A 25,044-nucleotide genomic window follows, 5' to 3' on the forward strand; every position below is an offset into this window, starting at 1 on the left:
TGAGTCGATTTGTTTTCTGCGTTCAGAGACTGAATTTGGGATTTTTGGGCGAGCCGTGGAAGAAGAAAGAAGAAGGGGCGGGGCCGAGGCTGCGTCTTCGAACGTCGAAAATAAGAGGAAGTTCGTGCATGTCTACGTCTTTCCATTAAGAGGCCAGACAAAAGTGATCAACCACCCTTTCTTTCTTCTTAACTCTCTTCACTTTTCCTTTTCAGAGGCACAAGCAGGTCACCAAACAAACGAATCAACTTCTTTTTCTCCTTAAAAGAACCACCCAAAGTTAATAAGCCACCCCTCCATGTAATACGATTTATGACACCTGAACAGTTCTTCCACTCTACCGGTCAAGCCTGAAACCAGATTTCAGCCTGTTTTTTAAGCCAATACATGGGATCTAGTCTCATGAAACAACCCCTCATTAATGGTGAAAGTGTTTAATGGTTTACTAAAATCCGGGTGCTTACCGAAGCCAGAAGAATCAAGAGCTTCCTCTCCCTCCTGCGACGTGTCAGGTGTCCTGATTCTACAAGATTAGAACACCATAGTTTGCTTAAATTAATCATAGGCACAAATAATTAAACGAAGATACAGTGAAGGAAGGAAGAGACAAGATGAAACAGTCGTGTGCAGAAGCTTCAAGGATTCAGAACATATTGTCCCTGACCCACGTCTTTCCTTCTTCACGTGCGCCCAGGAACACGGTTTCTTTCTATTACTCTAATCCCCTCGCCTTTTCTGGAATCGTCATGAGGACGCCTCTGTGCTGGAGGGTGCACTTTCAGCCATTCCAACACGTGAGTCACAGCCATGAGAGAAGAAAGAAACCCGGAGAAGAGAAAAAAGGGGGCTTCTTCTTGAAGCCTTCTTTAATGAAAGATTTGCCCCACAAAAAGAAGACATGAGGGCGACTCTGTGAGACATGGAATCAACTCAATCCCGAGCTCAAAGGGAAAAAGGGCCTCTGTAAATTAAACTTCTTCGCCCGGTGACCCACGACTTGGCCGAGTTTGAATCACTCCAGAGACAGAATCAGAATTTTTCCCTCCAGAGACGGTGATGCAGCTTGGTCTCACTGGAAAGGGAATGGGAGGAGTTGAGGAGTACCAAAGGATAAAAAAATGAAAAGGAAAAGAGGGTGTTGTTCCCCCTAATTTGCTCCCTTCAGACATCTTTCTCTTTGCCCAATGACTTGGTGCAATGCACTTTGTGTACAGCCCAAGCCACATCCTTCAATCACCCTTTTTATCCCCCCGGCGGCCTGGTCTTCACCATGAGAGCAATGGATAGTCCTCGTGCAATGAGCCCCCAGAAGGACCACCGTCTCATCACTGCTCCCCGTTCCTCCATACCTGGATCCATGCACTCTTTCTGAACCCAATGAAAAGCCAAGTTACACCTTATTTTCCCTTCTTCTTCTCCTCCTCCGGTCAAACTCGAAGGAAGCAAGCATGTCCCACGATGGGTTCCCCAAGAGAGAGGCAGGATCCCTTTTCCTGGCTTGATTTCTGTACGCCTTCTTCTCTTGGGCATTTACGCGAATATGTGGCGCCTGTTCTGGTGTAATCTTGTTAGGAAAGCCTGTACGTAGACTTTTAAGAGCAGTACTGAAGAATGGAGTTCGTAGATCTAGAAAACACAAAGATGGGTGTCTCATGGCGGAGGCGCCTCCTTTTGCTATTAATTTCTTATTTTATCTTAAAATTTTAATTAAGTTAAATTAATAGCAAAACCATGAATATCTATTAGATTATAATCAAACAGTCAGATTTGAACACGGACGGCTGAGCCTGTTAGTTTCTTAAAAAAAATTGCCCAACGAGACCGGGAGGACTGCTCTTAGTTTCACAGAAGAGATCAGCAAATGAATTAGGCCATATACTAAACTCACTTTGGGAGTTTCATCAGAATAAAAAATGGAAGCTGGAGGCAACTCCAATATGCCTCTTCCACAAGCCCTCTGCTACAGTGAAGGAAGCCTGAGTCATTTGCAAGCGTACTTGGCCAAGTAATTTGACACTTGAGCGGCACTCTCATAAGCTCCCTCCACACAACGGCCCAAAGCCACACCAGAAACAAAGTTACCTCCCAGGAATAAGCCTTCCATCCCACCAACTTCCAGTGCAGTTTTCGCAGCTTCAAGAAGATCAAGATGACCGATCAAGAACTGTGGTATGGCCTGGGGCCAAACCCTTACACCCAGAACCAGTGGATCCACCGCATTTGTATTTATGAGCATTTTCCTTAGGTCTCGATCCACAGCCTCCACCAGGTCGCTCTTGCTCTGTGGCCAACCATTGATTACACATTACAGAACATAAAGAACTGCTTCTCAAAGCACAGAATAACACAAAATCTAACCATGGGTTTAAGGTTAGTGATGGTTAACATGATTAAAACAACAGAGACAACTCAAGATTTGGGTCACGGATTGTTCCAGGAGTTAAGAGGTGTGTAAAGAGAAACATTATTGGTGCAAATTGAAATAGAGGTTCCGTGATAAACATTGGTTGCACTAAAACCATATAACTGGAAAAGAGAGTTGAATGCATACCTTAGAAACAATTCCAGTGTTGATAGCTCCTCCAATGTAATTCAGAAGCAGAACCCTTCCAGGCGGTGCACGGTTAGGGAAGAGTGTTGAGCTGTATAAAGTTCCTGAAAATAACAAGAACAAAAGGTCAAATTTTTTTTACTTAGAAACATAAAAAAAAGGCAGACGGAGAGAGAGAGATTCTGCATGCAAGCAAATCCATTAATTACATATGCAAAACGCAACTAAAGGCTAAAACAAATATCTCTGCTTATCCCTGAACCATAAAGAATTCCAATTTCCATATAATTTTAGTCCCCACAGTGCAGTTCATTTCACAATCACCTTTACAATAGAAAAAAAGTGCACCTTTGTGATAACTAAGCTCTCTGAAAGACAAAATGAAGAAACTCAAAAACGGGTTTGCATACAAAAAATCGAGGTGACCAGAAATGCTAATCCTGGAAAGCAAAATGGCAATATATGCACAAAACATAAAACTGATAAGTGTTTTCTTCAAACATGGTACCTAAGGTTTCCACCCCTTGACTGCGAGGATGCAATTGGCCAAATCCCTTCAGTTCACCATCCATCAGACATTCTTTCCGAATAGCTTCCTTAGGGTATGAAACAGTGACTGCTGCAACTGGCGGGTAATAGAACTTTGAAAGAGCATCTGCAGCAACTTCCTGCCAATAAACATGTGAAATGAAATCAAACTAAAATATATAAATCATATTACTGATGTAAAAAAGAGTGCACATAAGTTAAGAAACGAAACATACAGAAAGTGGTTGCAACAAACTACTTGCAACATATGATGGAACAGTCATCACAACACTTTTGGCCTGAAGAGAGACCAATCCTTCAGGTGTTTCATATATCAAAGTATATCCACGACCATCCAACTTTCTTATGCTGGAGAGTTTCCAAGATAGTTTAACTTTGCTACCTAATCTGGAAATTAAGCAAAAGTCAGTTGGAACCCATAATCTTCGGACAAAAAGGGAAAGAATCAGCAAACCAGTGGACATGCAACATTGGGGGACAAGCTTAAAATTAGAAACAAATAGAAGTACTCCACACCAAATCTCTTAGGAAAAAAAAACTAGAATACCAACAGACTCCATACATAAGGTACACTCTAGGGCTATCAATAGCACAAGTGGTATGGGTTTTGCCAGGGCAAACCAGTTGGATAGCCCAGATATTCACAATTTAAAGTATATGTAGTTGTCTGTACGCCAAGTAGACACTGAGTCATTATGTTTCTTTTTAATGGTCCAGTCAATATGCCTAGTCATCCAACTAACAGTCAACATTACTGAGCACATAAAGTTTGTGAATCGCTTACTCTGTTCACATCATGAGGCACACCACCGTCAATATGTCCTATACTGACTGTTTCAAAATGAAAACAAGCACAGGGTCAAACTTACCCAGCAGATATTGCATTAGGCAGCATAGCAAGTCCCTTCCTAAAAGACCCCACAGTCTGGCCCTTTGGTTTTGGCAAGCGGCTGCAAGTTAACTGAACTCAATGCTTATTGGAACATGCTACAGTCAACTGAAACACAAAAAAAATGTATCTTATGTTGAATTTATTACGGGTCACGAGGTTGCTTGGGACTTCTACTTCTCTCCTGAATTGCTTTAAAGGTCCCACCAATGATACTGCCCCCATTCTGCTCAAGCTTCCAAACTTTCCCAAATGCAGCTTTCATACTAAGCTTGGAAGGATCACCTGCATATACCCCTGCAAAAGAGCAGCTGTCTGTTAGAAACACAGTCCCATCAAAGAAGAAAATATTAACTACAAGTCTAACGTTTAGCTTAGACTGACAGAAACATGCACAACAAAAAATTTCTACTTAAAATCACAGACCTGAACAAAATGGTTCTATCAACCGTTCAAAAACCTCATCTCCAAGATTACGTCGCACAAAATCTTCAACTGATTCCTCGTGACCCTGTAACCTTTGTCAGACACTAAATTATGGCAAAATATGATGTGGGATGAGGTGCAAATTGTAATTGTCTAATTGCTTCAATTAAAAAATATAAGAAGACAATAGAGAGGAAGAAAAGAGAATCTGGAATGAGAAATAGATAAGATCACTATCTGATCAAATCCAGTAAAATCAGGAAAGATAAAATAAAAATAATTTTAACCATAATTGGTGGATCCATTGGGGCCCAGTGGGCATACTGGCGCCCCCACCAATTATCCCGTTGTTGGAGAACTCGACCCCATTGAGTTTAACTCTTAGGGTTTATATAGTACCTCAACAAATGGGATCCCGGATTTATTCGAGTTCAAACCAAAATTAGCAAAAAGGGGATTTTTTTTGCCACATGCGAAGCCACTTAAATGGTAAAAGGTATTGTGTGTGTGTGTGTGTGTGGGGGGGGGGGGGGGGTCAGAGGCGATGTCAAAATGGCTGCAAGAAGACGAACCAATGTCGATTTCGCGACGGCAACGGGACGATAAAGGCTCTTTTTTTTCCTCTCTTTCTGCAGTTGGCGGTGAGCTGCTGATGACAGCTTGAAGGTTTGGAGGCTGCTCTGGTTCGATCTGAGCAAGAGTGCGTCGGTAGCGAATGGGTGTTCATCTCAGACGAGGAGGAGAAAATTCCAGTAAATAAAGGTAAAGGGGAAAAGAGAAGCAAAAGGGGAATAGAAAAGGAAGAGAAAGAAATAGATGAGGAAGATTGAAATTGGGTTGGATTTGATGAGACGAGTTGGAAGATTGTGATTTTTAGTTGGCTGATGGAACCTGGCTCTTATACCAAACTGATGCGGGATGAGGCACGAATTGTAATTGTCGTATCAGATGTCGGTTAGTTGCTTCAATTAAAAAGATAAAAGAAGACAATAGAGAGGAAGAAAAGAGAATTTGGAATGAGAAATAGGAGAATAGAGAAGAATAATTTAGAAGAAGAAGAATAAAGAAGAAAGAAGAAGAAGAAAGGGGAGGGAGAGAGGGAGAGAGGGAGAGACCAAAAACAGGGAAGTTGACTTCCACATCCTGTTACAGCCTTTAAATAGTCTGGCATTCCACCAAAATACATTTAAAATATCTATCTCATCCTATGCAAGCAAATTTGAAGAAGAATGCCTAAATATTCAAAAATTTCAAGTAAGCAATCTCAGTCATAACCACTTAGGCCCTTTCACAAGGGCCACCAATAATCATCTTAAACTATTTGTACTGATTTGCCTTTTCCTACCAATCAGCAAACTGTGCAAAAATATGCCAAGGTTTTAGTGCAAACTTTTGTTGCATCCAAAAGCTAAATTTGGTAACTTCTTGGATATTAAAACAAGAGAAAGGATAATCTGATGCTCATCCTCCATTCCTGTAATGCCCTTTCCATTGCCTAAACCCATGCTTGGTGTGCTTTGAAGGATGTGCAAATATAAATACAAGAGCTTGCATTCACAAGCCTATGCAGACAGACTCAAGCACAGGACACACACAGAGACAGACAGACAATGCAAGCATTGATACAAATAGAAAATATAATCTGATAAACTTAAAGAGAAGAGTAAAGAGGACAAACTGGTGGAGGTGGCCGAATCCCAATAGCACCAAATCCAGCTCTTAGCTTTCCCCCAAAACTCATCAAATCAAAAAATGGTAAATCAGTTGGCTTAGCAGGAACTGGTCGCAGTTTTCCATTCCATAATACAAATCGAGGTGCATCAGGGTCACCCAATACAAGTTCGTCCTTTAAGCCACTATCCACCTGCAGTAGCAAGATGTTCTATCCGTCAGAGGATATAGAAAACTGATGAGAAGTACATAATAACGTGCCCGGAACGGAGAAAGTTTTCAGTAGAAAGGAAATTTAATCTAACTTCACTTCTTATATTCGAAATTTAAAGACATAAAAGATTTCCCAGTCGGACAGTTGTTTTATCCCCACTTGATCAATACACATGGCGAGCTATAAATGAACAAATGACGTCTCATGTGGCTTCGAGTTTCAACATAGAAGAAGAAAATCCCTGTAGACAGAGAAAAAATCTCCAAACTACCTAGTGAAAGGACTCTCGCGAGTCGCGAATGCACATGGCAACAAACTGCTACATTCTAAAACAATAATCCCTCCCATTTTAACGCACAAAGCCTAAAATCACATAATTGATTCAAGAGCGACCAAGAAATGGTACTCAACATCAAAATGTTGGCCGTTACTAATAAAAAAGGTTCCGTTCAAAACCTAGAGAACTAGAAAAACATGAACACCCACAACTGCATACCGCTAAAGTCAGAATTGGATCAGACGGCTGGAAGCTGTTGGGACCCTCTTCCCACAAATACCCATCCTGCTCAACGGTAGTGATATTCCCGCCGACGCGATCCCTAGCTTCAGTGACAATGACCTCCCTAGCAACATCTCCATGCTTAGTCGCAAGTGCTTGAGCAATGCCGAGGCCGCTAATACCACCTCCGACAACAACGCAGTCTACGGAGTACCCATCAGCGGCGCCGTCTCCACCAGGCTTTGAAGAAGAAATCATGGACTCTTTGACGACGGAGCATCGTGATAAAAGCAGGCGTTTGGTTTTAGTAGGTAAATTGACGAAGGGATTTTTGGCGTGAGATGACGAGCCGGGGTTTCGACTGCCGGACCGGGCGGAGAATGACCAACGGGTAGGAAGCGGGAGGAGTTCTGTTAGCGACGCCATGAAAGAAGATTTGTGAGGAGCAGAGTGGATAACGATCAGCGTCGGATAGTAATGTTCTTGACTTGGGGCATTTGATTTTGGGTCGTCAATATTCGTGATTTATTATCCCTTGGGCTGTTTTAATGAAGGTTTCATTACTCGGAATCGGGGACCTGGAAACCCGAGTGGGCTAGAGCGAGTCGACCAGGTCAATCAGCGTTTAATGAACCAGGCTTTAAAAAAAATAAAAATTATTAAATAAGCTATATCAATAGCTTGCATGGGCCCGAACCCAACCGAATCCAACGGCCCAAACCCAACTGGATCCACCGGCCACATGTGCCATAGTTGCTCCCATGGGCGGGCAAATGCTCTGGACCCCGTTCAAACTCTCATTTCACGTTTATTTTCCCGCCTTAAAGCGAAAGCTTCCGAAATCCGACGTCGATGCTTCGCTCTCAGTCTCCTTTCCTCTCGTTCTTTTTCTTCTGATCCTGCGTCTTGGTTAACCATACACGCATAAGATCACCATAGCAGGCAATTCTGAGAGTTCTATCTGTAATTCAGAGAGAAAGAAAAGAAGAAAAGGCACAGCGTTGGAGTTCAATTACCTGTCATGCGGAAAGTACTGTATGTGTGATCGCTATGCTGGCTTTCTCACCTATTTTGAATAATCTTGATGTCCGGAGCTCCAATTTTTTTATTCCATCTCCATCATAAAGCTCTTCCAACCGTCGACTTTTGATTTCGATTTTGAAAAATTTCTGTTCGTTTGAGCTGGCAATCAGGTTCTCTGTATCCGAATGACCAGAGATATTTAGTATGACGAGAAATTAAGATTAGACCGGCGATAGGAATTTGGAAACGACGATTACGAAATTCAAGGTAGAGAAAGAATCTGAAGAGTTTACAAATTCGAGCATGTAAGCTCTAGATCTAGAGATTTTCAGTGACTACTTATGTTCAGTTTGGTTTTTCACTGCCGAGGAAACAGTAATCTAAGCTTACAACTCGATTTTTTTTTTTTGTTTTTGTTTTTTTTCTCCTCCTGAGTTGGAGACTATTCAGTACAGAATAGAGGCATTCTGATGTTTCATCCCGTCAGTTATTGATGTCATGTACGACGCTTGAGAAATTTTCTGTCTGAAATTTCTTGGCTTCTACTTGTGTAGGCGAAGTTTTGATCTCCATCTAAGTTCACGGGATAGCTACCATGAGGCTTGCTGAACAGAGAAATTTGTGCGAAGTAAGAGAATCTACTTTATGTTTTCCTATATGCCTAGTTTTTTTTATCGTCTGCTTATGGTCTTATCTGCTCGTGAACCCTTTTTTAATTAGGTGGTTAGCTTCTAAAGCAACATTTCAGATATATTTGATCTGATCACCCGCTGGATATAGATATTTTTCAGTGTGCTAGCTACCGGTTCATATGATCTATCATAACTTCAGGAACATCTTTTTGAGCTTCTAAGTCAGTCAAGGCAACTTCGCAAGCATTTACAGAACTGCCTTTATGAAAGTTGGTAATATCGTCTCATTCACAGGAGGGAATGTTGGGTTGGAACTTTAATCAGAGTAGCCAAGGTCAAAAGGTTTCTATTGGGGTTATGATACAAGATTCTGTCCAAGCAACGTCACGCGTCAGAAAAGAGGAACTGCATTCCCCGGAGAAGAAATTTAAATCTTCTCAAGGAAAAATTATAGAAGAAGACAGATGTGTGAACAGGCGAGACCATGGAATGCAGGCGACCAGAACCAACTCAAGGGCCTACTGGGTGGCTTTCCTCAAGATCCTTGAACGCAACCTTGAGAAATAGTGTTCAGACGTCTGCAAAACAGGCAGAAATTCTTCAAACTAGTGGTGTTTCACGTAAGAAAATTGATGGAATCAGACGTAGAAAGAAGGGAGAAAAGAGTACGAACAAGGAAACAGTGGAAGAATTTGCATTTGTTACTGCACGGGACGAGCATGTTACTGATGAAGGAATATATAGAAAAACTGTTACTTATGGAAGGTAGACAGAAAACAGCACGGACATGGAAAAAGAAGAGTTTGCATTTGCTGCAAGAAACGAAATACATGCGCCGGTTGAATCTGCTGGTGCTAACCGAACAAACGAAACAATAAAGGGAAAGCAATGAAGCTCTGAGAATGAAGCTCTGGGAGATACTTGGGACTGCTTACTCACAGCAACCCCTGAAAGCAAACTCGCCAACTCATGAGACTGACAGAAGAAATTCAAAGCTACAGACCAGAAAAATTAATCGGTGTGAAATTAGGAAGCCAAAGCTGAACTCGGATACAATAGAAATGGATTATGAAAGTGTTAAAGTATTTAGCCAATACATCCCAAAAGACCGGCCTGTTAGGAGCGGAAGACTACCGTACTTAACCCAGGATGGGCCGAGCGTAAAATCTCAACACGCGGCGTGACGTGCCCAACTCTGATACCAAATATTAAAGCACCTAGCCAATACATCCAAAAGACCGGCATGTTAGGAGCGGAAGACTAGCGTACTTAACCCAGGATGGGCCGAGCGTGAAATTTCAACAGAAAGTTCAACTAGAACTGTTTAGAGGCCAGTAACTCGTTCTCTAACTAGAAACGAGCGTCCATAAAAAAGACAACCAAAATTGCCTCCGGAGATTAGAAACTTTGGAATTTGCCACCTTCATCGAGCCCTTCCAAGAAGAATATATTTACATTTAATGCAGCAGAAGGACAAGCAGGTGTATCTACTCGGGCTGTTAGTAGCTGTCCTAACAAGTGTAAGAGCAAGAAAAATGAGAATGAGAGATCCAGGATCAAGCCACGCAGAATTAGCTTTTCTGAAGAAAAGAAACAGCATCTGCCCCAGAAAACTGCATCAAGAGGTAGTAGGATAGAAGATTTTTCTCAAAGTCCTAAGTTACCAGTGCAAAATCTGGAAAAGCCAAAAAAGGAAACGACTTCTCAAGTATATAAAGCAAGGGTGCCATTACAGGTAAACACAGAACTAGGTAATATTTCATCCCAAGCAACACAAAAGGATGCGGAGCAATATGAGAAGTGTAGTGGCTCCAAACCAAAGCATGCATGTTCACAAGATCGAGCTCCCAGCCCAACATTTGCAATGAATTCACCCATGGAAAGTGATTCCCCGATAATATTATCTCAACCATAAAGAACACCTCCAGTTCTTTCTGCAGTGGGAGAAAGATCCACATTAAGAGGGTTTTCCAATTTGAGGACTACACTTCATAATCTGGGTCTAGAGAAGATGAACATCAAGATGCCTCCGTATCCTTAGTCTGGGCAAATTTGTGGGACTTGCTGGGTTTTATTCAGGGTTAGGGAAGCTGCTATGATTAAATTTATTCTGCACATCCTGTTGGAACTGTCTTACCTTTCTTTTTTCCTGTTTTACCTTGACCATAGTTAGGATCGTTGAAGAGAGATTGAATCACCTCTCAGGAGTCCACTAACAATCACGAAAGATAAAGATGCACAGCAGTTATCATTGTCTTTACATGGAGACGACGATCACGAGGGATTGGAAGCAGTGATTGACAAAGGTTTTTTCGATGATTTCCAAGCATGCTTAGGGCTTACACAGTTCAAACTCTGATTGTACATATTTCATACATATATATATAGCATACATAAACACATAAATGAGAGACCAAATTTGCAATTACATGTGGGTTGGTTTTTTTTCAATCAATGGGAAAAGATCAATAAGACTCAATTAATGAAAGAGACTAACCCAACACTAATATATATGTACTAGCAGATTTAACATCATAAAATACTATGGGTTCAAAAAAGTTTCTCTTCCTTACATCCACTGTAGATTAAAATTAGTGACTGCTTTCATAACATTGCATTATATTATGTCGAGCCAAATCAATTTCCATTCAGAATATTAAGGAAGTATAGCTTATTTAATCCATAGAATCAGTGTCCTCTCAATTTTCTTTTGTACTTGTATAATCTGTTTTCCCTCTTATCTGATTGTTTCTACTCTAGTCATGGGCTGGATTATTAATATCGATTTTTTAAGTCATTTGCAGGATTCAGAACAACAGGTGGATGGTCTTCAGTATCTGTTACACCTGCAAACTCTCTGCACAAAAAGCTGGGCTGCCAAGAATACATAAAGCTTTCCAAGTACTGTCTGGCTTCACCTTCCCCAATGGGCACCTCCAGTAATTACGCACATCGTCCACTTTCCATCACCCACTATCTTTATTATCATTCTTCTTTATCTAACCTCCATTATATCGTAATCGATTGTCAGGCAGTGAAGCAACTGACGGTTTCCAAGGGGCATCTGCCCAAAGCCATGAAGTTGGTTTGGCAAGGTTGTGACTTTATCAGTTTACCTTTTCAGTTAATGGTCTCTCGTTCCTGTAAATCATAATTCGAGTTTGTTTAACCGATGTTACTGTGTCTAAAAGCTTCTAACAGTATTAGTTTCTGGAGCTGGTTTTATCGTGCACATTAGTTGATTCCAGTTTTTGGTAGCAGATTGATTTCGAGATAATGATTCACCTCTGGTTTACTCTTGTTTCGCATCTCAGTGCTAATCATCAGCTTGCCTTGCTTTTACAAAGATCTAAAACAAAGATGAAATCCCAGAAAAGGAAAAAACGCTCAGAGATACTGGCGTCTCTCTTCGACAAACTATATTCACAGCTACAGAGCGTCGAGTCACAGATTCAAACAGACGTGTATGTTTTGTTTGCTTAGTGGTTTCTATTGACGTCTGCTTCCAGAATCTTGTGATCATTACGAAAACTGCGTACTCTCTTCAGGGAGAAATTCAAAAGCCTCAGCCGATCAAAGAAGAAACGCTTAGACTTCAGATTTGAAGGTATGGAAACGAAATTGGACAAATTGGGTGGCAAATCATCATTTCTTTTGGGTTTAATACGACGCTTTACTGTTTCTCTACTTACCAAAATTGCCTGCATCTCTACGTTTACCCGACACTGTCAGGCAATCAAATTATTCTCGTGCTCTTATGGCATCTTTAGCGTCCATATCGATGAATAGGTTATTTGTATATGTACTCACATTCTGGAGATGCCAATGGAGCTGCTTACTCCATATTTGTCTCTGCATTCTGTGCGCCTGTAGGATCCGTTAAAGAGTCCATGCCTGCTGGGACCACGTTATCGGTTACTGAATCTTTCTGTTTAATTAGCAACTTTGGGCAGCTGTCCTCGAGGCCGAGTCGATAATGCAGAAAAACAAGAAAGGCTGAAGCATATGGATGGGAAATTCAAAGAAGAGGTCAGTCAGCATACAGCGCATTCGAAGAGCTTGAAACTTTCCACATGGAACTGAAGGCAGAAGCAGACAGACATAGGTCTATTTCTCCCTTTTAAATTATTATAATTGGTGACGATCTCGACAGAGTAACATACCAAAAGAAGATTGAATCTACCCTTTCAGCTCTCTCTCTCTCTCTCTTAATTACAAACTTCAGCTTGTTAGGAAAACTTAATGCAACTATAATTGTTCTGGGCCTTCCGAAGTGGCTGATTAGAATCATCGCACGGAAAGCTTCTCTTACAAGCAGAAGAGGCAGTAGGTGTTCAACTGGATGACGCCGAAAAAAAGATGGCTGCTATGAACGAGACAAGTGTTCATACTCTACTCTCAGTGAATAACTACATAAATCCTCTTTCCCATTCCCTTAATCTTTCAATCCAATTTATCTATTTCACGAGATACCTCTTTAATCGGTGTTGGTGACTGATGTGGCGGTTCGTTGGTGTTGTTTCAAAGAACAGCAGAGGCTCTCTAAAGAGGAATTTCCATGGTTTTTCTTGACTGCGATGAAAAAGATGCAAAGGATTGAAGCTTCTGTTGAAGGAGTGCTTGAACGAACAGGAATTTCCAAATCTGATGCTTGTCAGCACTCAACAATCGGGCGAAAAGGAAAGCTAGGGTGTTGCGTAAGGCATCAACGAACCGCATCCCAGCTCCGAGGTGGCCGCAGCTGTCTTAGACACGCAGACGCTATCCGAAACCACCTGGCATTACACACCGTTGCTTTTTTCCTTCCTCGCACATCTACCAGAATTGATTCGGTTCTGGTTTGCTGCGGGGTGGACTCGATTCTGTCCCACAATGGATGTTCGTGGTCCAGCTCAAGTTCGTTCTCACCACGCAACAAAAGGTACGAGCCACGCTGACCCTTAAAGTGGGCAATCGAAAATCTAGTGTCACGTCGTCAGTGACGTTGTTTTTGAGCCAAAGTGGGCGGTCCACTCTCCTTCCTATCCTGTACCTACCGATAAAAATCGGGACTGTGCAAGGATAGAGACCATAGAGTCCTTCACTCGCATTAACTCTCCTATTAACGACCGACTGACTGATCTGTTCACAACAACAAAACTGCCGCTCGAGCGATGGTCCTGCCCTCGGCTCGCACAGTGCGAGGGCCCATGTCCTCATTTTGATTGTACAGGTGGCTCGCTTTTTCACCAGCAAATGCATGCATGTAAGCCCTCCAACACGTGAAGCGCACGCGGCCCTCTACTTTATGTTCCTCTGCTATGTCCTTAAAATCGTGAGAGTGATAGAACTCGGAGGTCTTCTTCATCCCAGTTTCGACTCTCTCAGCAGGGAAACTCATGAACAATAAAAGGGGAAGATCACCTTCAGAGGGTCTGAGGACCCGACCCAAGTTACCATTTCTATCACCACTTCTTGTCCTGCTTCTTGGCCTCTTTCTGTTAAGCCTTGTGACAAGGATTCCTTTGTTTCTCTCAGGTAGTCCTGTCCTTCTCTCTTTTTCTTGTAGCCTAACCCAAATCCAAGATAAGGGAGATCAGACGATTGGCCTACTTGATGATTTACTTTAATGGAGGTCAATTCTTCTGTTCCGAGAATCGTATCAACCATATCTTACTTTCTTGAATTGATTAGCTGGTTGGACTCCTCCATCAATAAGGTCTATCCTGATATTTTTAGAAACATCATCAGCAATTCAATCTCTTTCTTCATCCCCTGGTTTTTATTTAAAATTTCAACAAATCGGACCTCCTCCCGGCCTTATTATATTACTATTAAAACGACCACACAGGTAGCATCTTATAGTTCAGATTAAAAAATGTTGAATACTTCTAAATTATCAGAATTTTTTATGTTAGATAATAGCGACAACCATATAGTACAGCCACTTGGTGTTTATCTTATTTTTTTCTGGAAACTTGTAGTCACAAGCCATTGGATGGGAAGAGCAGTTGACACTTGTATCGTCGAACCCGGGTCAGTAGTGAGAGAATAGGGAAGAGTAGCAATGGCTCCTGGCTGAGCTTGAAGAAACTAACCATGGTTTGGAGGAGTGGTGGAGAGAGTTATTATCGCTACTGGGTTGGCTTGACTTCTTAAGAATGAAGTGTGGCTTTTGAAAAGCTTTCTCCGGCTTCCCTAAGGAGTTTAGTTGAATTCACACCATCTCGAGAACTTCGTCTCTGTAAATCGGAGACAGATACGTATATTTGAAAGTTGCGAAGACTTATTTGACTACTTTTTGAATATCGCTGATGGTCGGTGGTGTTTGTAGTCTTCTGAGTTCAGTTGCGTTATAGAAGGGCGTTTCTGGTTGTTTAAAATGGAGCCGGCGAAGTAGGCGAGTTACCGGTTTTCTCGTCGGTGACTTTGAAAGACTGAAGGGGGTTGAGGTGAATTTGGATCTCTCTCGATATTAGCTTTGGTTAGCTGCTTGTTTTGAGTGAGAATATGATGCATTTGGCTGATGCTGTTTGTGAACACTGGTTACTGAAATGAGCCTGTTGTGGACATCCACCAATTTCTTTCTGTTTCTATAATGTTGAGGTGGAATATGTGCTATCAAATGGAAGCTTTTACGCAGGTTTAAGGAAGCTTTCAGTGCATTTCCGACTTAAAATTCCGTTTCGGAAACAAGGGACCAGAACGCAGAGGAGGGATTTCTTTTACTGGACTTTTCTGAGATCTTACTGTGATGTTGATTGGAAATTTTAGTCGCTGAAAGTTGATTCGTGCGGAAAAGGGTTTTAATTTCGTTTGAGACAGTGTTGAAAGGTGGAATTTATTGCCCAGACTCTAGAGGCTCGCTGAGGCTTCTTTTTACAGAGGTTGTTCAGATCTGGCGGTGCTTTTTTATGGCTCGATTAAAGAAATAAATTTTGTTGAGTGAGAGTTACCTGGAGGGTTGTGTTTTAGAATTCAGGATATGGAGAGCGCCAATGATGGGTCATTTTTAAGTTATGGACCTTGACTGAGAAACGCTGTTCCTAGTCTCTTTTCGCCATGCCTCTCTCCGAAATTCATCAGATTCCAAAGCGAAGACATGAACTGAATCAGATCAGAACGACCGCTTGCTCCTCCAATCTCTCATTCGAGTGAGTTCCAAGTCCATCTCCTCAAATTTCACGGTCCCAATTACAGTTTCGCACTGTCTTACATTATCATTTTCTTCTTGTTTGTCAAATGGTAATTCAGGGCGGAACATGAGTTCGTGGAGCTGCTGTGGGAGAATGGTCAGATTGTCATGCAGGGTCAATCCGGTAGAACGAGAAAAAATTCTTCTTTGACAGCCACTAACTCTAGTCCTTCAAAAGCATCTGAGAAAGACGGAGGTGATCATGTCCTTCCGAAAATTGGGAGGTATGAACGTAATCTGGAGTCTTCCATGAATGAACTTTCCTCATCTGGTCATGTCAGTCTGGTTCAAGAAGACGATATGGTTCCTTGGCAGCGTTGCCCGGTTGAAGATTCGTTACAGAAGGATGATTGCTTGGACTTTTTAACTGATATGGCGGGGATTAATATGAATTCAATCTCATCACAAAACGGTGTTGTACCCGTTGACCGAAATAGAAATTACAGTCAGGTAGTTAAAGGGAACTTATTAGTCCGTACGAACAGCTCTGTGAGCTTAGAACAGGGGAATTCATCTAAAACCATCAATGAAATTTCTGTCGGCACTGGAATGAGGAGCAGTCCATTGTTTTACTCGACCCAATCTTCTGTTCCTGATCTTAAATCAAATCTATCAAGTATCTTGACTGACAGCAAGGGTTCCGATCGAGCTCTTTTTGCAAATTCAGTCCAAACCGAACCAGCTTCTTCTACCCGAATGCCGACCGTGGCTGCACAGAAGAAAGATCCAAAGCCCTTGCAGCCTAACAACAACTCTGGTATAATGAACTTTTCTCACTTCTCAAGACCTGCAGCTATTGTCAGAGCCCATCTCCAGAGCATAGACAGGTTGAAAAATGATGAAAGGGTAAGGCTGTCCAAACCCTCCATTTGTAACACCCCAAATGAACTTTCTCGATGTGAATCATCCGGTGGGAGAGGTATTGAGGGAGATGCAGTGCAGCCTCCTTCCATACCCGCCGAGGTGAATTTGGAAAAGTCTTCTACTAAGTCTCTTCGGGGATTCATCTCTGGCAACCAATCGGAAGGTATTGGCCAAGAAGATCCATCAAAGGACAACAGAAGTAGATCACCTGATCAAATTCCAAGTCCAAGTCCAAGTTTTGTTGCAAGTGTTGCCACAAAGAAGGTACGGAATGTCAAAGGAGTGGAGCCTGTGGTAGCATCCTCTTCTGTATGTTCTGGTGGCGATAGTGCTGGAGCAGCTCCAAATGATCCCAAAAATGGGTGCAAGAGAAAAGCTCGCGAAGGGGAAGAATCTGAATGCCAGAGCGAAGTAAGTCTAGTACTACTCTGCACTTTCTTGATGTTTAATTTAATTTGTGCATCCCATGTTGAGTGTGTTTTCAATGCTGATTCAGGATGTTGAAGATGAATCTATTCGAGCTAAAAAACTGATGTCTGGGCGGGCCACAAGTGCCAAGAGGAGTCGGGCTACAGAAGTGCATAATTTATCTGAAAGAGTAAGCTTGATAAATTGTAAATTCGTTGGAACTAATATTGGCTTTATTAAGTTTGTTATGGAGTTCATTGTAGTCCCACGTGTGTGCAGAGACGTAGGGACAGGATCAATGAGAAAATGAGGGCACTGCAAGAGCTCATACCTAATTGTAACAAGGTCTGTGTTTCAATTAAATTGCATCTTTTTGTCTTTCTATATCTGACCTTCTGATGGATGGATTGTATGAGGCACTAGATGGTTCCTTCGTGAATTCTACGAGGTGTTTCATGTTGAGGATTATGATGTTTTTAACTTTTCTTTCTGTTTTATTAAAGGTGGACAAGGCATCAATGCTTGATGAAGCCATTGAATATCTAAAAACTCTGCAACTCCAAGTACAGGTAATTTGACACATCATTTTTCTGAATGTGGGTTCAACAATTATTCAATTTTTATCTTGTCCTCATGCATTTCAAGTTTGTTCATTATCACAGATTATGTCAATGGGAGGGGGACTGTGTATGCCTCCCATGATTCTACCTACAGGAATGCCACCAATGCACATGCCTCACATCCCGTGTTTCTCACCTATGGGAGTTGGAATTGGAATGGGCATGGGTGTCGGTTTGGGCATGGGAATGCTCGATATGGGTGGGACATCAGGTCGTCCTCTCGTTCCTTTTCCTCCTATACCAGGAGCTCAGTTTCCTTGTTCATCTATTCCAGGACCATCAAATTTGCAAAGAATGCCAGGAACAAGCCAACAAATGTTTGGGATACTAGGTCAAGCTTTTCCCACTCCGGTGCCTCATGCTCCCTTTATTCCTTTGTCTGGCCGCACTGAGAAGGTTGCTTTAGCACCTGATTGGTTTGGGGCTTCTAGTGCCCCTTTAACTGATTCATCAGCTCCACCTTCAAGTTCGAAAGATTTGACGGACAATTTAAACGTTCTAGCACCAAATTCAATTAATGGTGTTTCCTCACATATTCCAGCCTCAGATCTGGTAATACACTATCCTTGACCAATTTCTCCATTTGGTTTTTTTATTAAATAAATTTATTAAACTGCATCATATCTTAAATGCTGGCCAGCCTACTAAAGACTGCATCAAGCAGTCAGATTTGGTGGAAGGAAATCCAATGTCCCGCACTAGTGGTAATGGGGGCATCAACGATATTAGTGGAAATGGCCTTTCTTCTAATTTGACAAATAGTAAGTACATAACTGTCTCTTGAAATTTTCGCTCCCTGTTACTTCAATCAAGTTCTATGAACTAAAAAAAATTCTGTTGTGCAGGCTTTGAGTGCTGATCATTTGGTGTCTTTCTCAAGACTGAGATGGTTGCTTCTTATTCAATTTATTTGTTTACACTGAAGAAATTCAAATCGTACATATCTTTGAAGGAGACATGCTGTGAGAAGAGGAACCTTGAACTAAACCACACGCTTTCTTGCAGGGAGGATAAGTGTTCTACTTGAATACAATTAAGAATGGCTCTGTTTTTTGCCAGTTGCAGCTTCAATGCAGAATGGTTGCAATTAGCAGACATATCACCAGATGACGGCAGGTTCTCATGAATGGTGGTTTCATGTTGTATCAACACCTGTGTAAGCATTTCATTGACAATGGAGCTGTATTTCTTTGTTATTGAATTTCTTTAGTGAATTCCAAGTACTTCGTGTCACTGATTCAGTGATAGATCTCATTCAATCTGCACTTTTACCTTCAAGCTTTTGGTTTTCTTTAGCATCAGGAACATAAAGATTTAAACAAATGGTTCAGAGTTCAGACCCATGATAGTATATAAGGACAAAAGGGGAACTTTATAATGCAAGTACCACAATTGAAGCTTCTTCACAGAAAACAAAAGCTCTGCCGATAAAACTCAAGAATGTTATGTACAACACGAGGTATGCTTTTTGTTGATGATCAAATGAGAAACAGAGACCCAAAGATTTAAGTAAGACTTATTTCACTTTTTCATTTCTAAAGTCAATCTAGATAAATCATCTTCATCCTCTCCGGAATCATGCAAGAAAAAACTAAAATTAGGAACATATCCCTCCTCTTCCATCTGCAAAAGCAAGTTCTTGAGATTCTTATGAATCTCATCTATCTGTTTGTGTGATTTATGTCTGACTTTTGAACAAGTGAATAGCACATCCCACCTGAATCGAGCTGTTCCCAGGTTTCTGTGCTTGAGCCTTTTCCTTTACCTGAGCCTTTTCCTTTACCAAGTTCCTGACCTTCAACACGTCTGACAGAAGAACATAATAACCATGAATTCTGAACTGAAAATACAGATCTGAGAGCATTCCTAGTGACATACCCATGTATTTCTCTTCCCTGTTTCATTGTGCCCATTCGGCGCAAACTGGAAGAACAGTGACCACAGTTATAGAATTCGGTCTAAATTTTGATCTGTGGATTCTCTGAAATATCTTGAATACTGAAAGAGCATCATTTTTTATGGCATAACCCATGAGCATAGAGTTCCACACTGCAATATCTTTATCTGATGCAGTGTCAAAGATGAATTCAGCAGCTCTGGATCACAAACCATCCAGGTCATACCCGTGCCTTATTGCATAGCCATGAATCTCCTATCCTTTTCTGAGCAGTTTAAAAGGTGGGAAAACCTGGGAAGAGTAGTAGCAATAGTAACTGGGCCAGGTCTTGCGTCCTGTTCAATCATCTTAGCAAAGTGTTTCAAGCTCTTATTGTACTCTTCTTTCAGCAAACGCCAGCAATTAAACTACTCCAAGAGATCACGTCTTTAATCTCCGTACTGTAAAAGAGTGCACAAGCATGATTTATCATTCCACATCTGCAGTACTTGTCGATAAGAGCATTTGAGACGCACAAATCATTCTTAAATCCACTCACAACGCTGAAACCATGCAGCCCCATCACTTGTTTCAAAGCTCCCAATCTACCACAGGCTGGAAGAATTGTTGCAGAAAATCTCTGAATCCGGACTTCATCCTTCTAATGTCAACTTGGGCTTCTGTCCTGTCCCCATTCTGGTCCAGGACACCAAGTCTCTCTGCTACATTCTATCAAATGATTCTCGAGCTTCATTTAAACTACCGCATTTACAGAACATGTCTATCAATGCGCATTCCACGAAAATGTTGGCTTTTCTTCTGTAATGGCTGTCATTGGAGTAGATCAAGTTCTTAATCTCTCTGCCTCGTTCAAGATCAGATAAACCAGAACACGCTTTCAGGACTAGTGGGTATGTGAAATTATCAGGCACAGGACAATCTCTCAACTTCAATTGATCCACAATGACAGAAGGTCTAAGAAATGAATTCCAGACAAGCACATTCTTACTGGGCAGTTGGGCGAAACACAAGAAAAGCATCTTGCAAACTGCAAACTTACTTAAAGTGTTGAAGATCCTAATTCTATGCAAATCTAAATGGAGCAACCCAGCGACAACAAACACACCATGTAAGTTTCTAGATTCGCGTAGAATTTGCTGAGACCTTAGAAGAGATAAAAGGTGGTGTGGCATGGGTACTTCAAGAGCAGCGGCATTGGTAGTGGTCGGGAAGAACAGCGACACTTGTAGTGGTTGGAAAGAGCAGGTCTCGACTGAAGTAGACAGAATCGAGACACCTCGAGCTGGTGGTTCAGCTGAGTGAATTACGGTTAAAGAGGCAGTTGAAGCAGAAGAAAAAAAAATTAGGATTATGGTTATCCGTTATGAGTTGCTATGAATAGTGATGAAAGATTATGGGAGTGAGAATGGTCTGCAAAGGGAAAGGACAGAGTTTGCCTCTCGGAATGTTCCTACAGTCACATAGGATGCTTATAAAAGAATGCAAGAATATCATATATCGTCTTTCCCGTGTTGAACCAGAACAAACATCTCAACACTAGAATTCTCAGTTTATTGACCAGAAATAATATTGAAATTTTAATGAATGCATCTGTAAATAAATAAATAAATAGCCTTTCCTCTTACTTCTGAATGTTTTATTCTTTTGCTAGTCACTGGATAGGCCCGTATATTTCGAGAACTTGTTGCTCTGGGTATACTACAATAACAACGGAGCCTTTACGAGGGGCTTTCCTGTTTCCTCTGCACGATAGGCAAGTTATCTCCTTCGAGTTTTCCTATTCGGTGGGAATTTCGGCTTCGAGTTGGCCTTCCTTCTCTCCCCTTCAACATTTTAATGGAGAAATCTCCGCCTATGACGTAAATGTTTCACTCTTCGTAGAAAAACTTTTCTGACTCTATGGATTCCTTCTTGGCCGATTTCATCCGGCAAGAAGTACCTGATTGGGATGATGAAGTCATTTCTGCCGCACGATTCAAGGCTTTTAGCGGGCAGAGATCGGACTGGGAGCCCAAGTTCATTTTCTGGAGAGACTTGATTCTTAAAGTGGCTCGACATTTGGGTGTCTTCGTTATCCATGTGCAGGAGGTGAGTAGTCCGATGATTTTCGTTTTACTTGAGAGAAGCCCTTAAAACAAGACCAAAAGGAAGCGAAAGAAGTTTAATCTTCTTCTAAACAACTGGTTATTGATAACATTTGGTGACTCTGGCAGTGGATAGGAGCCCCTTTTGTGCAACAATTTGCTATTTTTTATTTCTTTTATGTTCTGCGATTTAGGTTGAAGTTTTGTCAAATTTGTTGCATATTCTCATCGAGTTTTACTCGGTTAGAGTTATTTGAAACTGTTTCAATCTGTGTCTGTAGTTGCCAACATTTAGTAGGATTTTTGCCCCATGTAATCATTTAAATTTTTTTTGTGTGAACTGAACTCCAGATACTATAAACCTTTCTCTGCCCATCAATTTACATTTGCCAAAACTCATCCATCCATAGAGGTAATAATGAAAGGACAATGTTCCTATTCTATATTTCTGAATTCAAATTTTGTTTTAGAAGCTCTGGTTACTGGTGTTCATGGATTTAGAGGTTTTCAGTTGTAAATTTTTTCACTCTCGTTTGTGGGATAGAAATTCAGATTCCAGAAATATTCACTTAACCTAAGTGTGATGTAGGTAAAGAATAAATGGTTTGCTCGAGGCGGTTTGACACCTTTATGCATTGATCGTGTTCTGGTGAGCATCTCTTCATAGTTTGGCGCCTGCATCTTTGTTGTTTGCAGTAATCCCAGCTGCAGATACCTTGTTACAGAAATTATTAAGCGACCCATTTTCTATTTGACTGTCTCATTTCTGCTTGACTTCTGTCAGCTTGAAATGTACAACAATGGTGAAACATTACAAAGTGGAGATCTCCTGGATCCAACTAGTGGGAGTCTCTACCAGATGTTTAGAAGATTTTCACATGTGATCAGTCTGGGTAAGTTATCCAAACCACAAGAGCTCCCCAGTGATCGTCTCATTCTGAAGATATTACTGCAGGCATGTAATACACTTCTCCTACTTCTCTTTTCTTGTCTAAGTTTCATGGTCTATCACTCTCCACCATTAGGCAGCTAAAATTTACCAATTTCCTTGGTTGATCATGTTCGCATGTTATTTGTAGGAAAGAGCTGATCAGGTTATTCAAATTCTCTCAGAGAGCCACTGGACACCAAGTTGCATCGTAACCATGGAAAATTTTCAGAGCATCTGCAAGGGGTCAGATGAAGCTTCAATGATATTGAGTTATTTATCTGGATGCGGTAAAGCACTGTATCTGGTTAACAAGAATGATCATGTAGACGTAAGAATTCTAGGTCCCTTGCCATTTTGTTTAGTTAGAGTTAGTGTAAGATTTTGAACGTCAGGTGCTGCTTCTGACTTCTTTATCTTATCATTTTTTTTATGACTGTTGTTTTACAAAAGAAAAAATTAAAAGAAAATGCCCCTCATTAAGTGAAACCCATAATCTTCTTATATCTCCCATTTTACATGTCCCATGTACATGAAACTTGGACTATGGACATAAATCAACGTAGGGAACAAGATTACATCAAGATATGAGCGTGAGGGTAACATGAAATGACCAAAATTCCCATGTACTAGTTTTTCAATATTGTATCTCTCTCATTTTTTTAAGATTAATTTTTCCATTATAAACATTGTCTTTGTATGGCAGCCCACTTTTTTCAATACTATTATGTACTGGCTGCATGGTGAGGTCCCCCGTTCTGTTGATATCTTTTTCAGTTTTTTAAAGTCAGTCATTGATGACCAGTCCAACTCTAAATAGAGAACCTCACCCTGCAGCAAAAAAATTAGATGGTTTTTTGTTTTCCTTGGAAACAATGTTAGCTTGACGTCGGTGATGGACAGACTGATGGGAGCCGGTGGCATCAAATAGTATTGCCCTTGTGTTCAATTATCTGATAAAGTATCTGTCACCGGAATCTGCTCTTAGCATTTGTTGTGCTACTGATTACATACTGTTGTTTACAGGGTGTGAAAATTTCGCTTGCACTGGAAACAGTTCCCAGTATTTCCACACTTGACTATGACTCTTTGCACTTGATTTCTACCAGTCAAAGGTTTCAACAACAGCTCAGTGTGATTGATCAGCGTTGTGAGAAGTAATAAAAATCTTTTCTTATGCTTAATTTGTCGGCAATATCTTTGCAAAAGCCTGTCTTGTCTGACTTGTATTCAATGGTGCTCTGCAGGTTAAGAAAATCAGCTTCAGAATTCATCAAGTCAGGAAATAAGGCAGCTGCTCTAAGACATGTCAGACAGCTAAAAACGATTTCCCAAAGCAGGGAAAAGTGGATGGCATATCTGGATCGAGTGCAGGAAGTTGTTGATGCAATTGCAAATGCTGAAGCAACAAAAAGGGTAGGTCTGACCTTCTAATAGTTGGTTAAAACTTGTATTTCCCTGTCCAGAATGTCTTTGTTACACGTTTGCGGAGATAAAGCTTTTCTGATGATGGACTTGGTTCCATTGTTGAGCTTTGGACGGTTCTGTTATCCTCACTGGTTGTCGTCCAATTTAAGTTTGTGGTGTTCCTCTTGATTTTGCTTGTTTAACGTTTGGTGCCAGGTCTCTGAAGCTATCCAAGTAGGAGCTCGTGCAATCAAGGAAATTGGAATCAGTGCAGACGAAGTTCGCCTGCATCTCCAAGAGCTTGATGAGTGTGTTGCTTCTCAGAAGCAAGTGGAAGAGGAGCTGGGTAATATGCTGCTTCTCCTGGCTAAGCTTTTAGCTTTTGTAATATTTAGTGATCTCCTAACGTAAGCTCATACTTGGTGAATTGGAAGAATTTATAAACTGATTATGAAAGATGACCAAGTAGCTCAGACTGTTTGACTTTTTCTTTTTTTTTTGCAGAATTAGCTCCTCTTCATTCCAAAGATATTGAAGATGATGATATGGAGGATGAGTTTAAGAAACTAGAAATGGAACTTGGTCTTGGTGACCCAAGCTCTCAAGTTGAAAGAGCTGAAACTGTAACAGATGCTGCAACAAAGGAGACTGATATGCAAGGATCTGCAGAATCAATTAGTCAAAGCTTATCACATCTCAAGCTTGAGGCTGCTTAAGTTTCTTCATCATCATTTTTCTAAACCTACCATTCTTTACTTCATTGTCTTTGTATACCGATCTCTATATCTTTCTTGAACAATTATCCCGTTCAGTCTTAAGGAAAGATTAAAATCATGGCACTAGCATGAAAATTAGCCATGTTATTTAAAGTTTGCCGATATAAGCTTCGTGAAAGATTGAAAAAGCTAAAATCTACAAGTCTGCATGGTTCCGCACAGTGAAGAGATACCAAGCATGCTACCCTTCTTCCATCGACCGATAATGAAAGTTGAGAAAAAAAAAAATGAGATAATGATCCCTGAAAGATCGCGTTTCCTTCCAAAAAAAAATTCAGACAGCCGTGCTTGACTGGGTAAGGCCAAAACAATATTGGAATTGACAGAGGTTGAGGATGAGTTTCCGAACAGACGACAAGAGGATAGCCGTTGAGAAAATTTTCGTCAGCATGAACACCTGTTATCATCCATGCACAGTTCTAGCATCATAAA

General features: G+C 41.1%; 3 protein-coding genes across 7 annotated transcripts; 2 read left to right on the top strand and 1 right to left on the bottom strand.

The window, feature by feature from the left end:
• Nucleotides 1-1,712: 1,712 nt before the first annotated feature.
• LOC137958863 (protoporphyrinogen oxidase 1, chloroplastic) lies at nucleotides 1,713-7,292 on the bottom strand. The gene is made up of 9 exons (XM_068806047.1): nucleotides 6,797-7,292; nucleotides 6,094-6,279; nucleotides 4,416-4,500; nucleotides 4,139-4,286; nucleotides 3,970-4,050; nucleotides 3,316-3,487; nucleotides 3,060-3,219; nucleotides 2,552-2,655; nucleotides 1,713-2,281 (listed from the first exon to the last, which is right to left on the bottom strand). The coding sequence occupies exons 1-9, from the start codon at nucleotides 7,223-7,225 to the stop codon at nucleotides 1,982-1,984; spliced, it is 1,665 nt and encodes a 554-aa protein (XP_068662148.1). The 5' UTR covers nucleotides 7,226-7,292; the 3' UTR covers nucleotides 1,713-1,981.
• A 6,795-nt stretch (nucleotides 7,293-14,087) lies between these two features.
• Nucleotides 14,088-18,779, top strand: LOC137960117 (transcription factor PHYTOCHROME INTERACTING FACTOR-LIKE 15-like). Of its 3 annotated transcripts, none has more exons than XM_068807612.1 (10): nucleotides 14,088-14,152; nucleotides 14,418-15,587; nucleotides 15,688-16,903; nucleotides 16,989-17,090; nucleotides 17,180-17,245; nucleotides 17,404-17,469; nucleotides 17,563-18,072; nucleotides 18,161-18,281; nucleotides 18,366-18,409; nucleotides 18,526-18,779. In XM_068807612.1, exons 2-9 carry the CDS (start codon nucleotides 15,496-15,498, stop codon nucleotides 18,377-18,379), a joined length of 2,187 nt encoding a protein of 728 aa, XP_068663713.1. In that variant the 5' UTR covers nucleotides 14,088-14,152; nucleotides 14,418-15,495; the 3' UTR covers nucleotides 18,380-18,409; nucleotides 18,526-18,779. The 3 variants fall into 3 exon arrangements, with proteins under 3 accessions (XP_068663713.1, XP_068663714.1, XP_068663712.1); XM_068807613.1 differs by having other exon boundaries at nucleotides 17,563-17,719; nucleotides 17,795-18,072; nucleotides 18,366-18,779; XM_068807611.1 differs by having other exon boundaries at nucleotides 14,089-14,152; nucleotides 18,366-18,779.
• A 140-nt stretch (nucleotides 18,780-18,919) lies between these two features.
• On the top strand, nucleotides 18,920-24,666 carry LOC137959848 (uncharacterized). 3 transcript variants are annotated; one of them, XM_068807244.1, is made up of 9 exons: nucleotides 18,920-18,979; nucleotides 21,853-21,913; nucleotides 22,091-22,150; nucleotides 22,286-22,456; nucleotides 22,581-22,760; nucleotides 23,456-23,586; nucleotides 23,677-23,845; nucleotides 24,053-24,182; nucleotides 24,341-24,666. In XM_068807244.1, exons 1-9 carry the CDS (start codon nucleotides 18,966-18,968, stop codon nucleotides 24,550-24,552), a joined length of 1,128 nt encoding a protein of 375 aa, XP_068663345.1. In that variant the 5' UTR covers nucleotides 18,920-18,965; the 3' UTR covers nucleotides 24,553-24,666. The 3 variants fall into 3 exon arrangements, with proteins under 3 accessions (XP_068663345.1, XP_068663344.1, XP_068663346.1); XM_068807245.1 differs by lacking the exon at nucleotides 18,920-18,979 and adding an exon at nucleotides 21,414-21,505; XM_068807243.1 differs by lacking the exons at nucleotides 18,920-18,979; nucleotides 21,853-21,913 and adding an exon at nucleotides 20,968-21,505.
• The last annotated feature ends 378 nt before the right edge of the window (nucleotides 24,667-25,044 follow it).

Source organism: Aristolochia californica, unplaced genomic scaffold (genome assembly GCF_029961685.1).
Source record: "Aristolochia californica isolate CCGP_79_NKW_82.1479 unplaced genomic scaffold, dmAriCali1.0.hap1 SCAF_3, whole genome shotgun sequence".
Taxonomy (NCBI): domain Eukaryota; kingdom Viridiplantae; phylum Streptophyta; class Magnoliopsida; order Piperales; family Aristolochiaceae; genus Aristolochia; species Aristolochia californica.

Bases quoted from the DNA above. Each gene is read 5' to 3' on its own strand.
- LOC137958863 (XM_068806047.1), bottom strand. From the start codon at position 7,225: ATGGCGTCGCTAACAGAACTCCTCCCGCTTCCTACCCGTTGGTCATTC. The intron at 4,287-4,415 runs GTCTGTGATTTT...GCTCTTTTGCAG, and splicing joins GATAGAACCATTTTGTTCAG to GGGTATATGCAGGTGATCCT. The intron at 2,282-2,551 runs GTATGCATTCAA...GGTTGGCCACAG, and splicing joins ACACTGGAATTGTTTCTAAG to AGCAAGAGCGACCTGGTGGA.
- LOC137960117 (XM_068807612.1), top strand. From the start codon at position 15,496: ATGCCTCTCTCCGAAATTCATCAGATTCCAAAGCGAAGACATGAACTG. The intron at 17,470-17,562 runs GTAATTTGACAC...TCATTATCACAG, and splicing joins CTCTGCAACTCCAAGTACAG to ATTATGTCAATGGGAGGGGG. The intron at 18,073-18,160 runs GTAATACACTAT...AATGCTGGCCAG, and splicing joins ATATTCCAGCCTCAGATCTG to CCTACTAAAGACTGCATCAA.
- LOC137959848 (XM_068807243.1), top strand. From the start codon at position 21,317: ATGGATTCCTTCTTGGCCGATTTCATCCGGCAAGAAGTACCTGATTGG. The intron at 22,457-22,580 runs GCATGTAATACA...TGTTATTTGTAG, and splicing joins TTCTGAAGATATTACTGCAG to GAAAGAGCTGATCAGGTTAT. The intron at 23,846-24,052 runs GTAGGTCTGACC...GTTTGGTGCCAG, and splicing joins ATGCTGAAGCAACAAAAAGG to GTCTCTGAAGCTATCCAAGT.